The sequence below is a fragment of the Psammomys obesus genome, unplaced genomic scaffold (assembly GCF_907164565.1).
Source record: "Psammomys obesus unplaced genomic scaffold, mPsaObe1.curated_primary_1811, whole genome shotgun sequence".
NCBI classification, from domain to species: Eukaryota; Metazoa; Chordata; class Mammalia; order Rodentia; family Muridae; genus Psammomys; species Psammomys obesus.
Genome location: NW_026596085.1, coordinates 9,849,009 through 9,863,199, shown reverse-complemented (window position 1 = coordinate 9,863,199; position 14,191 = coordinate 9,849,009). Strand labels below are relative to the sequence as shown.

At 44.8% G+C, this 14,191-nt stretch overlaps 1 protein-coding gene across 1 annotated transcript in view; it reads right to left on the bottom strand.

The window, feature by feature from the left end:
- Positions 1-507, bottom strand: part of Cpne8 (copine 8) — a 176,550-nt gene extending 176,043 nt beyond the window's left edge. Inside the window, exon 1 of the mRNA XM_055627230.1 lies at positions 328-507. Within this exon, the coding sequence (XP_055483205.1) occupies positions 328-425 (98 nt within the window). The 5' untranslated portion in view covers positions 426-507. The remainder of the gene's footprint in view (positions 1-327) is intronic.
- Between the last annotated feature and the right edge of the window lie 13,684 nt (positions 508-14,191).

Sequence of the window (14,191 nt, the reverse complement as noted above, 5' to 3'; positions counted from 1 at the left end):
AGAGAGAGAGAGAGAGAGAGAGAGAGAGAGAGAGAGAAAGGTTGTGAAGTGGGAGGCGGCTAGGGTTTCTGTGGCTGAGTCACAGCTTTGCCAACTTTCGTAGCGTTTCCCAGAAAGCGAACGCAAAGGCTCGGTACCAAAGCCCACCACTCTGGTCCCCAACTCTGTGTCATTTGACGGGGTGGGGGTGGGGGCGGGGGGTTAGCGCCAGTCTCACAACTGGGGTGTCCCCACTCCACGCGCAACTCCAAGCCTCGTGGTGCCGGGAGCGCTAGCCAAGTGCCGCCCAGCCCGGATGGAAGGAAGGGAAGCGAGCCGCGCCCTCACCTGCAGGACACCGACACCTCCACGCGCGTGGCCGGGATGGTCGCACTCAGCTGGTTCAAGTCCCCGATGCCCGTGGCGCTGGTGTAGCGGCTGTCCATCTCGAGAGGAGGCGCGGAGCGCCTGTCCCGAGCCCACCTCCGAGGCGCGGCGGGCTGCGCGCTGCTCGGGGCTGAGCTCCGCACCGACGGGAAGGGGCGAGGGTGGAGGCAGAGGAAAGAGGCGGAGGCGGCGCGGGAAGGGGAGGGAGGAGGCGGACCTCGTCGCCAAGCCGAGGACCGAGCCAGTCCTGGCAGAGCCGCCACGGTCTGGCAAGTGGCGCTCGGGTCTGCTCCCGCCCCGGGGGCAGCCGCCGGGCGGGGACCGGGTCTGCGGCCCCCCGAGCTCTGGGCGCGGGGCGCAGAGACAGGGGGTGACCCGATGGGACACCGCGCCCCGTCTAGTGGGAAAGCCCCCGGCGCCGGCGGTGTCCCCTCTCCACCTCACCCTCCCCTCTCCGGGGCCGTTGCTGCCTCCCCTCCTGCCAGTCACTCCGTTTCCTCCAGGGTGGAAGCCGGACGTGTGGGCTTGATGCCACCCCACGGAGCGGCCTCGGGTCACGCCGGCACCTGGCCCCCGCTGATGGGCCCTCCTCTTCGAGCCACTGGACTGATGCGGTGGCGGGACAAGGGATGGCTTGCAGCCTTTGACACCGGTGCAGAGGGGGCGTGCTGGGGCGGAGTAGACGCAGTTGGGACGGTCGCTGCGTCCCCTGCAACTTGCGACTTGAGGCGAGGGTCCCCTCGAGGCGAGGCCAGCGCCTTGCAGCGCCCCTCCTTTCCAAACCTAACGGATTTCTGCCCCGAGGCCCAGGAGGTCGTAACCTTATAATCTAGCGCCCTCTCCCCTGGTCATGACCTGAAAACACGGCAGCGTAAGGCAGGTGCGCAGCCCGGGTGGCCGCGGCCTTTGGAAGTATGTTCTGGGCGGCGCGACGTGGGGTGGACAGGACGCGGACGCCGCCGCAGCCTCCCGGGCACCCCCCACTTTTACTGCGCACACCTGACCTCAGGCGTCACTGCGGGTCCTCTAGCGATGGCCACCAGGGGGCGACGGAGAGCAGAGCGCCTGGCCCCGGGAGGGAGCTTGGCTGGACCAGGGGGTTCAGCTGGCCTCCGCGGTGGCCTGTTAGCCCACCTGGAGCTAGGTGTTTAAAGGATCCCTTACACTGCAGCGGGAGTGGGGGGAGGGGGGTAAGGAGAACAGGGCGTAGATGCTTGCCACTCCCCCCTGCCCCACCCTCCACTCATCTCCCCTTAAATCCCGAAGTTCTGTTTGTCTTTCTCCTTCCAGCATCACACATTAAACTGCGGTTTATGACCAAAACTTTACCTCAAACTCCCTTACCGATGCCCGAAGTTGATTTGGTGGACGGGGTCTAGAGGTTTTTTTTAAAAGGTGACCGGAATTTTATTTGGCAGGCACCTGCTGAAGAAATAAAAAGGACTTTATCTCCCAACCCAGATGCCTTTTCCTAACCTTCCACTTCTCGAGGTCCGTAGGTGCGTGTGTGAGTATTTGTAGTGCATTTGTTTATATGTACAATACAGGCAGCTGTTTAAGTGTGACATCTGATCGACTGTGAACAGAGTCTACCTGTAAAGTTATCAAAACTATCAAAATAATAAACCATTTCCTCACCGAAGTTTCCTGTGTCTTTTTTTTTTTTGTAACCGGTCCCTCCTTTCACCACCACTAAAAAAAACACTTCATTTTTAATTTAAAAACCGCAAAACATGGCATGCTCCATTTCTAATCCGATTTCTTCCCCTCTGTAAGATGCCTTGCGGGTTTTATCCACAGTGCGAGGGGAATAAATAGTGAACAGTCTTCTATTTTCAGAGACGCGCCACGCTGGTCACCCACTGGCTTTGATAAACAATGTGCTTGTTCCTGGGCTGGGCTATTATTTATAAAGTTGCTCTGAACACTACTTTGTAAGTCTTTTGTGAACATAAGCTTTCATTACTCTGGATAAGTAAAAAAAGAGACTAGCTGGATAAACATGGAAACTCACGGCTAATTTCTTAAGAAATCATTGAATTATTTCACAAAATGGTTTTACTATTTCCTATCCTAGAGGAGCATGAGTTCCAGTTGATCCCCAGCCTTGTCCACACTTCTGTTAATCTTTTACAGTTTAAACAGTCGCATCGTGGTTTAATGACTAGTGACAGTGTGTTTCCAGGAAATAACTCATCTGTATATGTACTTTGGCAAGGTGTCCATTCACTTATATTGGAGTGTTGGTTTTATTATTTCTAAATTTTGAAGATTCAGCATATGAGGTTATTATCATACGCAATTTACAATATGTTTTCTTTCAGTTTGAAAAAGTTTATATTTTCCTCTTCTTGTCTATAAAAGAGAAGTTTCTAATTTTGACGAGTTCAGTTTTCGAATTTTAGTAATAAAAATTTTATTTATTTATTTAGGCAAGGTTTTTCTCTGCAGCCCTGGCTGTCCTGGAACTCACTCTGTAGACCAGGCTGGCCTCCAACTCACAGAGATTCACCTGCCTCTGTCTCCTGAATGCTGGCATTAAAGACATGTGCCACCACCAGCCAGCAACAACAACAAAAAAATTTTTAAACCCACGTCAATGCTAAAAAATCTTGGCCTAATTTGAGGTTGTCAAAAATATATTTTATGTTCAAGCTCAGTCCTAATGAGTGTGGCATACTGAAATAAGCTTCAAATGCTGAGACACAGGATGTAGAGTAAAGCTTTTTATTAATATAGCTAGCTTGATGTACACAGACCTACGGTCATTAAAAATTAATATCTCAACATGAACTTCAACTTCTCTACCTGAGCTTTTGTTTAGAAAATGTATTAGCACCATGTGTTAATACTCGTCCAGGTAAGCAATATGTGACCTTGCGATGTGCTAAAAGCAAAGATGAATTATTCAGCACAGTACTCACTTGGCAAATACTAGCTGGAAGTCCGCTTGGAACTGGACACTGTTAGATCTGAAAGAGGCAGTGGGGAAGTTAGCAGATGAGGACCTCACAGGGGATTATATTAATCGAATCATTCAGTTCCTGTCATTTCTTTGATTTTATGTCATTATTGATTTTTTAGAAGCATTTATTTATAAAAGCAGGAGTTTTTATAAAAGAAGGAGTTAACGGGAAAAAGATAAGTGAGATGAAGAAAATAGAAAGGGGAAACCCCACAAATAACAAGAGTCCAGCAGGAAGAGGTGTGCTCCAAGAAAGTGGCTCTTCCTGAAAGAACAGCCCATAGCAATGGCAGCCAGCTTCCATTGCCTTACCTGGCGGATAGTGCTCAACTCAGACAGAACATGGGAAACAAATAATTGAACATTTGTCTGTTGCTCCAATAGCTAAGAAGCTTTAAGATAAGTGAGAGCCTCCAGCCTTGCTATACACTGGACTTAAAAATGTCCTTGGAAAACTGAAAAATGCAAAACTAAGTCATCATTTTCCCTCTGTGGACAGTTGTTTAATTAGTACCTTAGCCTTCTTTAAGAAGGCACATCTTAACACAGGGAAACATGCAAGAGAAAAGAATGGCCTCTTGATTGTTGGGAAGGAGCACACCAAAGACTCTGTGATGGAGTTAAACGATATGCATTCTCTGGCAAGGTGTGATCTTGAATCCCAGTTCTCAGGAGGCAGAGGCAGGTGGGTGGATCTCCAGGAATCTGAGTCCACCCTTGTCTGCAAAGCAAGCTCCAGGCTAGCCAGGGCTACATGTGAGATTCTGTCTTAAGAAAAGAGAAAGAAGCGAGGCACAGGCACAGTGTTGCATGTCTTTATACCAGCCCTTGGGAGGCAGAGGCAGATAGATCTCTGTGAGTTACACTCTAGCTTGGTCTACAGAGTGAGTTCCAGGACTGCCAGGGCTACACCCAGAGAAACTCTGTCTCAAAAAAGCCCCAACACAAACAAACAAACAAACAAACAAACAAAAAATTGAACAAACCAAAAAGGGGGGGGGGGGGGCAGGAGATAGGAGGGAAGGAGGAAGTGAAAAGGGAGAAGTGAATTTCAGACATAGTGTCTATGCAGTATGGATACTGTCTATGCAGAATAAAATAAATGTTCTAGATGGTGTTATGAAAATTTACTAAAACAGTCATTTGCCTCTGACCATAGGCTACTTGGGAAGGAAACACCACAAGGGTGCTGACTGAGAGGAGGCAGATCAAGTTACCTGACTGGCCTGAGTTATCTGTCCAGGTGGGATCTTCTAGTCTTTTCACAATAGTACCTCAGCTATTTGTTCCAATGTAACAAGCTATTCCCAAACTCAGTCACACAAAAAGCAGTAGTTTCTTGTACATAATGCTTTGTGTCCAAAATTTGGCTAGAGCTTTAACCAGGCTGCTTTCCTATTCCATGAGAATGAAGGGCCACAGTCAATGGCTGAGCACAGCCAGCTCAAAGCTGACTATACTATACTAAAGTGTCTTATGGCTCTGGTCCTTCCTCCATGCATCTGCTCCTTGATTTCTCCTTCCTTGGGGGAGTCTCTCCTTTGCCTTCCTCAGCATGGAGGCCAGCTTTCGTCTTGTCAAACTAGAAGCTGCCAGGCTATCCCTGAGGTGCCAAAGCAATGCCACAGTCCAAGGTAGGAGGAGGGTAGAGTGGCTGAGCTGACTTGCAAGGTTGAGAAACTTTCCCATTATATGGCAAGGAAGTAAGAGTGAACATCCTTGTGGAGTTACTTAAAATAGTTCAGTGATGGTCAAGAAAGGCTGAAATTAAACAAACATACAAATAAACAGAAAACACTGATTAGATTTTTCTAATATTTTAGTCATCTTTGTTTGAAGAAATCGGCAAAACAAACAAGAAATCTCTTGGTTTACACTGTAGGATGTTCATTGTCCTGGATTACACTGTAGCAAGTATGCTCACTGTCCTGATTTGCACTGTAACAATCATACTCACTGTCCTGGTTTACACTGTAGCAAGCATGTTCAGTGTCCTGAGCTAGGCTGCATCTTCATGGATTGCTCTGCTTCCTATGTCAAGAACAGGACAGAAAAAATACAGAAAGCATGAAGAAGAGCTTCTTTGTTTTCAGTTATCATAACAGTTCATGTGATTGTTGGCTTTCGCTAATTCCTACAGTACAGACTATGAGGGAGCAGGAAAAGACCAGCCATCCATTGTATAAGAGAGTAGCACTGTGCGAATGCAGTCTGATGAAAGCTTGAGTTGGTTGGGAAGCCTGGTGTTCTCTGTGAAAGGCCACTGCTCTGTATGCAACCTAAGGATACGTCGCGAACTTCACTGGACACTGAAAATGAGACTAGTGCCGAGTGTGATGGTATGCACCACTGTCCCAACCTCAAGGAGACAAAGGCAGAAGATTCCAGAAGCTCAAGGACAGTCTAGGTTTCATGGTAAATTCTAGTCCATTCTGAGCTACTTGAGGGTCTCTCTCAAAAAGAAAGAGGGGGACTACTGATGACAGTTATGTGGTGGTGAGTTTAAACACTCCGACTTTATCTTCTAGCTTTCCCAATGTGCTGTTCAAACTGCCACCTGTCTGAGATAAGGCTTCTAATTGACTTGAGTGGCCCTGTCCCCAGAGAGCCACATACACTGTAGTTCAGTCCTTCTCTGAGCTTGGCTGGCATGTTGTGCTCCAGTCCTGGAAGCTGCACACTGATTCGTTGGCTTTTCCTTAGCCAAACTCCGATCTGGTCTCTGTGAATCCTCTATACTATCACTTCATCAGAAAATCATTCTCCTAATGATTTCATTTGATTTGTTTATTAAATAATGGAACTAACAGAGTGACCTGTTTTACTAATAGGGAAAGGTCAGGGAGAAATGTCCAGATTCTTTTACCTAATAAATAAAGTGACCATTTGTATTTAAAAGATTGATTTTAGCATAATTGTCCAATGATAACTGGCTAATTTTTCTAGAATATTGCCTACACTTTTCACAATCCAGATGTCTTCAAAAGGGCCCAGCATAAGAATTTTATAAGGACATGTTTCCGTGGTTACTAAACACAGAACAAGATTTAATTTTTAAGTGTTCAGCCTCTGTTTATATCAAAATTTTCTTCTAAGTAGGCACTCACTGAATCTTCTAAATCACAGAAGTTTGCCATTTAATGCCACCAAAAGAAAATCACTTTTGAGAATGAATGAGACAGGTTGAGCCCAAAGACTGAAGCCTGGACGAGGAGTCCAAGAATGCATTCTTAATGGATTGGGTATTGTGAATAATTTGCTCCTACAGTGTTCCATGTAGACTCAGTTATGGCACCTCATACTTACCACTGTCAAAATTAGAACAATTATTTTATGGCAATTTACTAAACCCTGAATCCTTCTGCTACCCTTTGAGCCACAAGGAGAGGGTCCATCTGTCTGACTCACAATGAATAGAATCAGGATAGAGTTAGGGCTCTGTGCCCATGGACTGTGAAAAGCTGGTATATGCTGAGCTCAAATGAAAGCTGAGCATTCAAGAGAATGTCCAGCTGGTGTTTGAGCACTCTAAAAGAATAGGATTGCCAGCTCAGAGTTAGCAAGAGAACTTAAGAATTTAGGAGAATATTTGAGAAAGAAAAATAAATGAAAAACAAAACAAACAAACAAAAACAAGGGCAAATTCTAATGAGCTGTGGAAAGAATGACACAGAAAAAGGTCCCAACAAAGAAACAGGAAGAAGCATTTGGGTAAATGGAAAGTTAGAAGAACAAAACAACCAAAGAAACAAAAAAGGAGAGTAAACTGGTCTAGAAGAGAGGAGAGTCATTGCAGCAGATGCTGCCAAAACCACGACCCTGCCTTTCTCTTAGAGCCCCTGTGTGTCCACATTAGGCTTCTATTCCCGTGATAAACACCAAAAGCAACCCAGGGAGGAAAGGTTTATTTGACTTACACATTCCAGTTCACACTGCATCATAAGGGGAAGCCAGGGTAGGCATTCCATATGGGAACCTGGAGACAGGACCCGAGGCAGAAGGCTTGGGAATGCTACTTACTGCCTCGTTCGACATGCCTTGCTCAGACTGCTGCCTTCTGTCACCCTGGACCACCTGCCCAGGAGTGGCAGCCCCACAGTGGGCTGGATCCTCCCACCTCAATCACTGATTGATCTGCCATACCTACAGCCAATCCGGTGAAGGAAGGGGTTTTCTCAGAGGCTCCCTCTTCCCAGAAGACTCTTAAGCAGCACAGCACGTTGCTTCATTCTTTCTTTTCACCAAATCCTATATACCTACCGCTAGCCCGGTTTCACCACCTACAGTGCAAATCCCATCTGCTTCAGTAGCCTTTTCTGCCTCCAGTAAGCTATGCTCTCTCTGGGAGCACTTCCTGGTCATGCCGCCTGAAGGGCTGATGCCAGGTTTTCAAGCCTGATTTAGTTCTCTGCTCCATCAGGTCAGATAGGTACTCATTACCTGCCCTCCCCAGAGGGTGTTGTGGTTTCTTCCCTGCTTGACAATTAAGATGTGCAACAATGTAAAAGACCAACTGTTTTATTGGAAACTAGGGAAAAAGAGAGACAGGAAAAGAAATCTGGCATTTAATAACAATATAATTAGCACTCTCTGTATAACCTGCTCTTTTGCTACACTTGGAAATAGTTCTCTTAACTAAGACGATAAAACATTAAATGCAACAGGCTCTCGTTGCAACTCTGCAAGACCTTTAGGCAAAACCGAGATTCACAAAACGGCTTTGCACAGCTATGATAATGGCTGTTAAATTTTCTATAATTTGCCACAGGAGATGGAGTATTTTCTATTGGAAATTTAATAATTAAACCATTGTTCTACCCAAGTGAGCCCCTTGCTGGGGTGCAGCGTGAATAGATAGACACATACATATATTGGATGTTGAGGTAGTCGCCCAATAACTGCTTTAGAAGAACTTGGATTGTTTAGTAAAATATGTGCTTTGTTTTCATTTTAATAAAAAAAAATTAATTGTTTTTATTAAGTTCATTCTTAAACGTTAAGTACCAACAGTGGGCCAAAGGAACAATTAAGCCTAAGTTTCATCATCATCAAACGCTTTTTAGTGCTGCATGTTGATGCGAAAGGACCAAACCGTCGTAAGTGACATACTGGCTAAACAGCTCCAGTTCCCTCAAGAGAAGCACAGCAGGATATGTGGGTGATGAAAACAAAGGAGTATCTGGTTTATTACAGCCAAGTTTCTAAATTGTATGGTTTTGTCTTGGCAATATAGCCATCAAAAAGTAAAGCATTAAATGCATTTCAGTCAAAACATGGCATGGCCTCACCGTCTGTGGAGTGCCTTTACTATTGGCCTGCTCAGTCCTAAATTACTGAAAATTTCCTTGGTGGACCAGGGTGATCACGATCTCTGAGTTCCACACTCAACTGAGTGTTTTCAAATAGAGCTGGTTGAGCCTTCCTTCCAAACACCGTTTCAATGTGCTAAAGGGGAAAATAACTTTCACAACCAACACTTATGTATCTTTAAAGCACTGAATATGATTTAACCTTTAAGTTAATTGCCTAAATCATAGAAAAAAATTATTCTTTCCTGTAGAAAAATACCAAAGGACATAAAAGACTCAAGAAGAAAAGGCCAATAGCTCTAAAACAAGAGACAATGCTCCATTTCATTATTTGTTAAAAATAATTGAAAAATGTCACCTTTTTTTTTTTTTCTGGTAGGCAAATACCGTAAGACATGGAAACAGATACTTTGATGCATGCTTGTGGGAGTGCAAATGGAACAAGTGCTTTAGAGAGCAAATGGGCAATATTAAGCAAGATCAAAAATGATTCAAATAGATACTCTCTAAAAAAAGAAAAAAAAAGAAGAACTTCAGCCTATGGCTCATAACATATGTAAAAAGGTATTGCGGTGAATTTCAGCCCTTCATGGAAACTTAAGACATGTAAATTGTAGAGGGAAATAGAAGAGAACATCTTTATGATACTGACTGGGGCAAAACATTAACAACAGTGACACCAGAATCTGAATCCATAAGATGATGCACCAGGGTAGGCCCAAACTTAGCCAGATGCAGTACCACAGATCCACTGGTCCCGCCCCTAGAAAGCTGAGGTAAGAGAATGGCCACCAATTTAAGGACAAATTGAGATACTTGGTGCACCAAGTCAGCCTGGGCTATATTGGAGATGATGTTTTGCAAAATATTTATCTAATAAACTATCAGACTATATAAATACTTACATAGTCGCAAGATAAGAAGAGGTTGATAATCCGATATTAAAAGTCGATCTGTACACATTTGAGGAGACACTTTAAAAAGGGCAAGTATGAACAACAAGTAAGTTCATGAGCAACGCTCCACTCTGTCAAAACACAGAAGGGCGCAAACTGCCCTCCAAGGGAGAAACTACTACGACAGATATAACTAAAGGGGCTGTTTGTCCTAAACACTGTGGACAGGGTTATGGTTGAGGGTGTAAGCAACTGCAGCTCATCCAGTGCTGGTGGGAACGTGCAAGGATGCAGCCAGTTCATGAAATAGCGTGGAGATTTCTTAAAGGTTCTATATACAGTTGGTCATGGGATCTGTATATTGTCTTTCCAGCACTCGATATTTTTAAAGGTAAATAAAACGTTAATTCATACAAAGATGTAGTATGTGAAGCTCAAGGCAGCTTTCTTTGCAATAAATGGAAAATAGAAGCAGCTTAAATGTTTATAAAATAAGACAAAGGACGATCAGATAGATGGTCAACAAAAGCAACAACATAGGTTATTTTGTTTTTCCTTTTTGATATAGGGTCTCTCCACATAGCCCTAGCTGACTTGAAACTCACTATGTCGACCTGGCTGGCGTCAAACTCATAGAGAGATCTGCCTGTCTCCGTCTCTAGAGAGCTGGGATTAAAGGCATGCTCCACCACTGCCATGCAACATAAGTTATTCCTAAAGTAATGGTGTTTAAGAAAAGACAGAGAACCATTGCACAGTGTGTGTTCATTTATATTCAAACTACAATAGAGATGCCGGCAGACTGACACAGTGGTTGGCTAGGAACCAGCTTCCGGGGAGGGCACAGTAAGCAGAGTGTGGAAAGGAAGTTCAAGAGGGGACAGCTGTGTCACACGGTTGATCGTAGCTGTGGTTTCTTGGGCGAACATATCAGTGGATACATCAGGTTAACCTCACGCTCGAACATTAAAAAGGCTGAAGCTTGTTCTGAGCCAGTATCTACCTGTGCAAAAGGTGCTTTGCCTGTTTTCCAATGGCACTCCAATTCAGACACTATGGCAAGCCCCGGGGCATCACTGTGCAATGCAGCTAGCAAATAATCCCTCTGTTCCTCTGCTATCTCTGTTCTCAGAGGATGCGCCAGGGCTTCCAGAGAGAAAGGAGTCTTTACCGACCCACCCATCCACCCACCAGCCTGATGGCACAGCAGGTTTTTACCACCCCGCTCTCTTTCCTGATAGGACAAACACTTCCTTCTCTCCAGGCTGTATAAGCTGTTTTTCCTTCTCACTGTCAGGCTTACCTCCCATTGTTCAGAAGGCCGTGGCCATGGCTGCTCCCTCTTACCCACTTAGCCTTCTAGTAGAGTCTCTTAGTTTGTTCTGCATTTTCACCCCCCTGCTCCCATGAACGAGTAATCATATCTGTTTCTTAAAAAATTCAGCAAAATATAATGCAATGAAGATACTGGTCTCTGACAGACTGGATCCCAAGACACCAGTCAGTCCCTGAATCAGACGAAATGAGAGAAAACCTCTCTATCATACCCGCAGCCAACAATACCGATGTTAACACTGGAAGACTTTAACTCCTTTCTTTCGTTTTAAAATTTTGTGCTGTCTTTAACCTTTGCTCACTTAACCTGCTGCTACCATTGGTATCTTCCAGTCTCCAGCCCCTGAAGCCTCAAGTGGTGATGACTTTGGGATAAAGGATATTAGTTATGCCTTATAACCACCTCCCTTTATGAAAGGACCCTGAGCTGTCCAAGCTACCCTGAGAAACAAATAGGAAGTGAACATATCTAAGTCCAGGGTTTATAAACGTTTTCAACAAGAAACAACCAGACATGATATCTATATCCAGTTCCAGAAAAGATTGTAGTGTTTCTAATCCTTGAGAGATGTGATGGTTAAACTCAGTTGTCAATTTGATGAGATCTGGAATGCCTCTGGGCATGTCTATGAGAGATTATCTTGGTTATGTTAATGAAAGCAGGGAGGCCCACTCATTGTGGGTTGTAATATTTCCTGAGCTAGAATCCTGGCTGCATAAAAAGGAAAGAGTGAACAGAGCATAAATGCTCATCATTCTCTGCTTTTGGGCTATGGATGCCATGTGACTAGTGGCCAGAAGTTCCTGTGCCTTGACTTCTCCACCATGACAGACTGTATTCTTTATTGCTGTCGTTTACTTATTACAGTTTATTCACTTTGTAACCTGGCTGTAGTCCCCCCTTGTCCCCTCCCGGTCCCACCTTCCTTTCCTCTTCTCCTCCCATGCCCCTCCCCTAGTCCCCTGATAGGGGAGGTCCTCCTCCCCTTCCATCTGACCCTAGCCTATCAGGTCTCATCAGAATTAGCTGTATTGACTTCTTCTGTGGCTTGGCAAGGCTGCACCCTCCACGGGGAGGTGATCAAAGAGCCAGCCACCTCATGTCAGGACCCTAAAGATGGAAGCGGGGTCACCTCAATAACATCTCACTAAAATTTTCTATAACCTTTCATTTATCATTTAACCAAAACTTTCCAAGTCAATTTCCCTTCTTTGAAAAGGATTTATAACATGTTTTTGCCTGCACATTTGTGCAACATGTATGTGCCTGGTGGCCATGGAAACAAGAAGAGAGTTCTTTATGCCCTGGAACTGGAACTGGAGGGGTGTGTAAGTGACTATGTGGGTGCTAGGAACCTGGGCCTTGTGCAAGAGCAGCCAGTGCTCTAGTTCCAGCACCCACATATAACTGTGGGTGGCCATACACATTTGCAAAGCCATCACTACAAAACAGATTCCAGAGGCTCCATGGGGCGAGCTGGCTGGCCAGAAGAATAGTGAATTCCAGTTCACCTACCTCAAAAAGTAAAGCAGAGATTAATGAGTGCAGACATGTGTAAATGCATACACCACACACTCACAAACACACACAATGCACATTTGGGTTCATTATTAATGTCTTTATTCATCTTATGTGCTGATTGCACTTTTCCCTCCATCTTCTCCCCTCCCAGTCTCTTCTCTCCACCTCACTTCCCATCCTCCTTTCCTCCCTTTCTCCTCAGAAAAGGCTCGGAAAAAGGGAACCTCCCCTGCATATCAACCCACCTTGGCATATCAAGTTGTACTAAGACTAGGCGCATCTTCTCCTATAGTGACGAGGCAAGGCAGCTCAGTCAGGGGAAAGGTATCCCAAGGCCGGCAACAGAGTCAGAGAGAGCTTCTGCTCCTGCCGTTGGGAGTCCCACATGAAGACTGAGCTGCAGTACTGTTAATTATGTGCATAAGGCCTAAGTCAGTTCAAGCATGCTCTCTGTTTGGTGGTTCGGTCTCTGTGGACCCCTACGGGCCCAGGTTAGTTGGTTCTGTGTATTTTCTTGTGGTGTCCTTGACCCCTCTGGCTCCTTGAATTGTTTATTCACTCCCCTCTGCCGTAGACTTCCGCATGCTCTATGAAATGTTTGGCTGTGGGTTTCTACACCTGTTTCCATCAGTCGCTGGGTGATCCCTCTTAGATGGTAGTTTTGCTAGGCTCCTGTCTGGAAGTGTAACAGAACACCATTAATCGTGTCAGAGGTGGGCTCTCTCTCATGGCATAGGTCTCAAGCCGGGCCAGTTATTGGTTAACCATTCCCTCAATTTCTGCTCCATCCTATCTCTGCACGTCTTGTTGGCAGTAGAAACTGTGGGTCTGTTTTGACTGCCTTGGTGTTTCAGTCCCTCCATTACAGAAGTTGGCTGTCTCAGGCTCCATATGCCCCATTGCCAGGAGTCTATGCTCATACATTCCTGGGAGTTTCCATTGTTCTAGGTTTCTAGCTCAGCCGAGAGATAGCCACCCAAACAATTCCGGTTTGTGGTTTAGGTATCAGGATGACTATGGTCTCGTTGATTGAGTTTGGTAATGTTCCTTTTGTTTCTACTTTATGGAATAGTTTAAGGAGTATTAGTATTAGCTCTGGACTTTTTTAGACGGGAGATTTTAATGACTGTGTCCATTTTCTTAGGGGTTACAGGACTATTTAATTTGTTTGCCTGATTGTGATTTAACTTTGGCAAGTGCAGTCTATCAAGACAATTGTCCATTTCATTTAGATTTTCCAATTTTTTGGAGTACAGGCTTTTGAAGCAAGACTTAATTATTCTTTGGATTATTATTCTTAATTATTCTGTCTGTTGTTATGACTCCCTTTTCATTTCTGATTTGGGTATTGTCTCTTTGCCTTTTAGTTAGTTTGTCTAATGGTTTGTCTATCTCATTGATTTTCTCAAATAAACAGCTCTCGGTTTTCTTTGACTCTTGGTATTGTTCTCTTTGTTTCTAATTAATTAATTTCAGCCCGAGTTTGATTATTTCCTGTGACTTACTCTTCTTAAGTGGGTTTGATTCTTTATGTTCTAAAGTTTTCAGGTGTGCTATTAAGTTACTAGTATGAGATCTCTCCAATTTCTTTATGAAGGTACTCTAGTGCTATCAACTTTCCTCTTAGCACTGCTTTCATTGTGTCTCTAAGTTTGGGTATGTTGTGCCTTCATTTTCATTGAATTTTAGGAAGTCTCTAATTTCTTTATTTATTTCTTCCCTGACCCAGTGGTCATTGAGTAGAGAGTTGTTCAGTTTCCACGAGTGTGTAGGCTTTCCGTTGTTTCTGTTGTTGTTG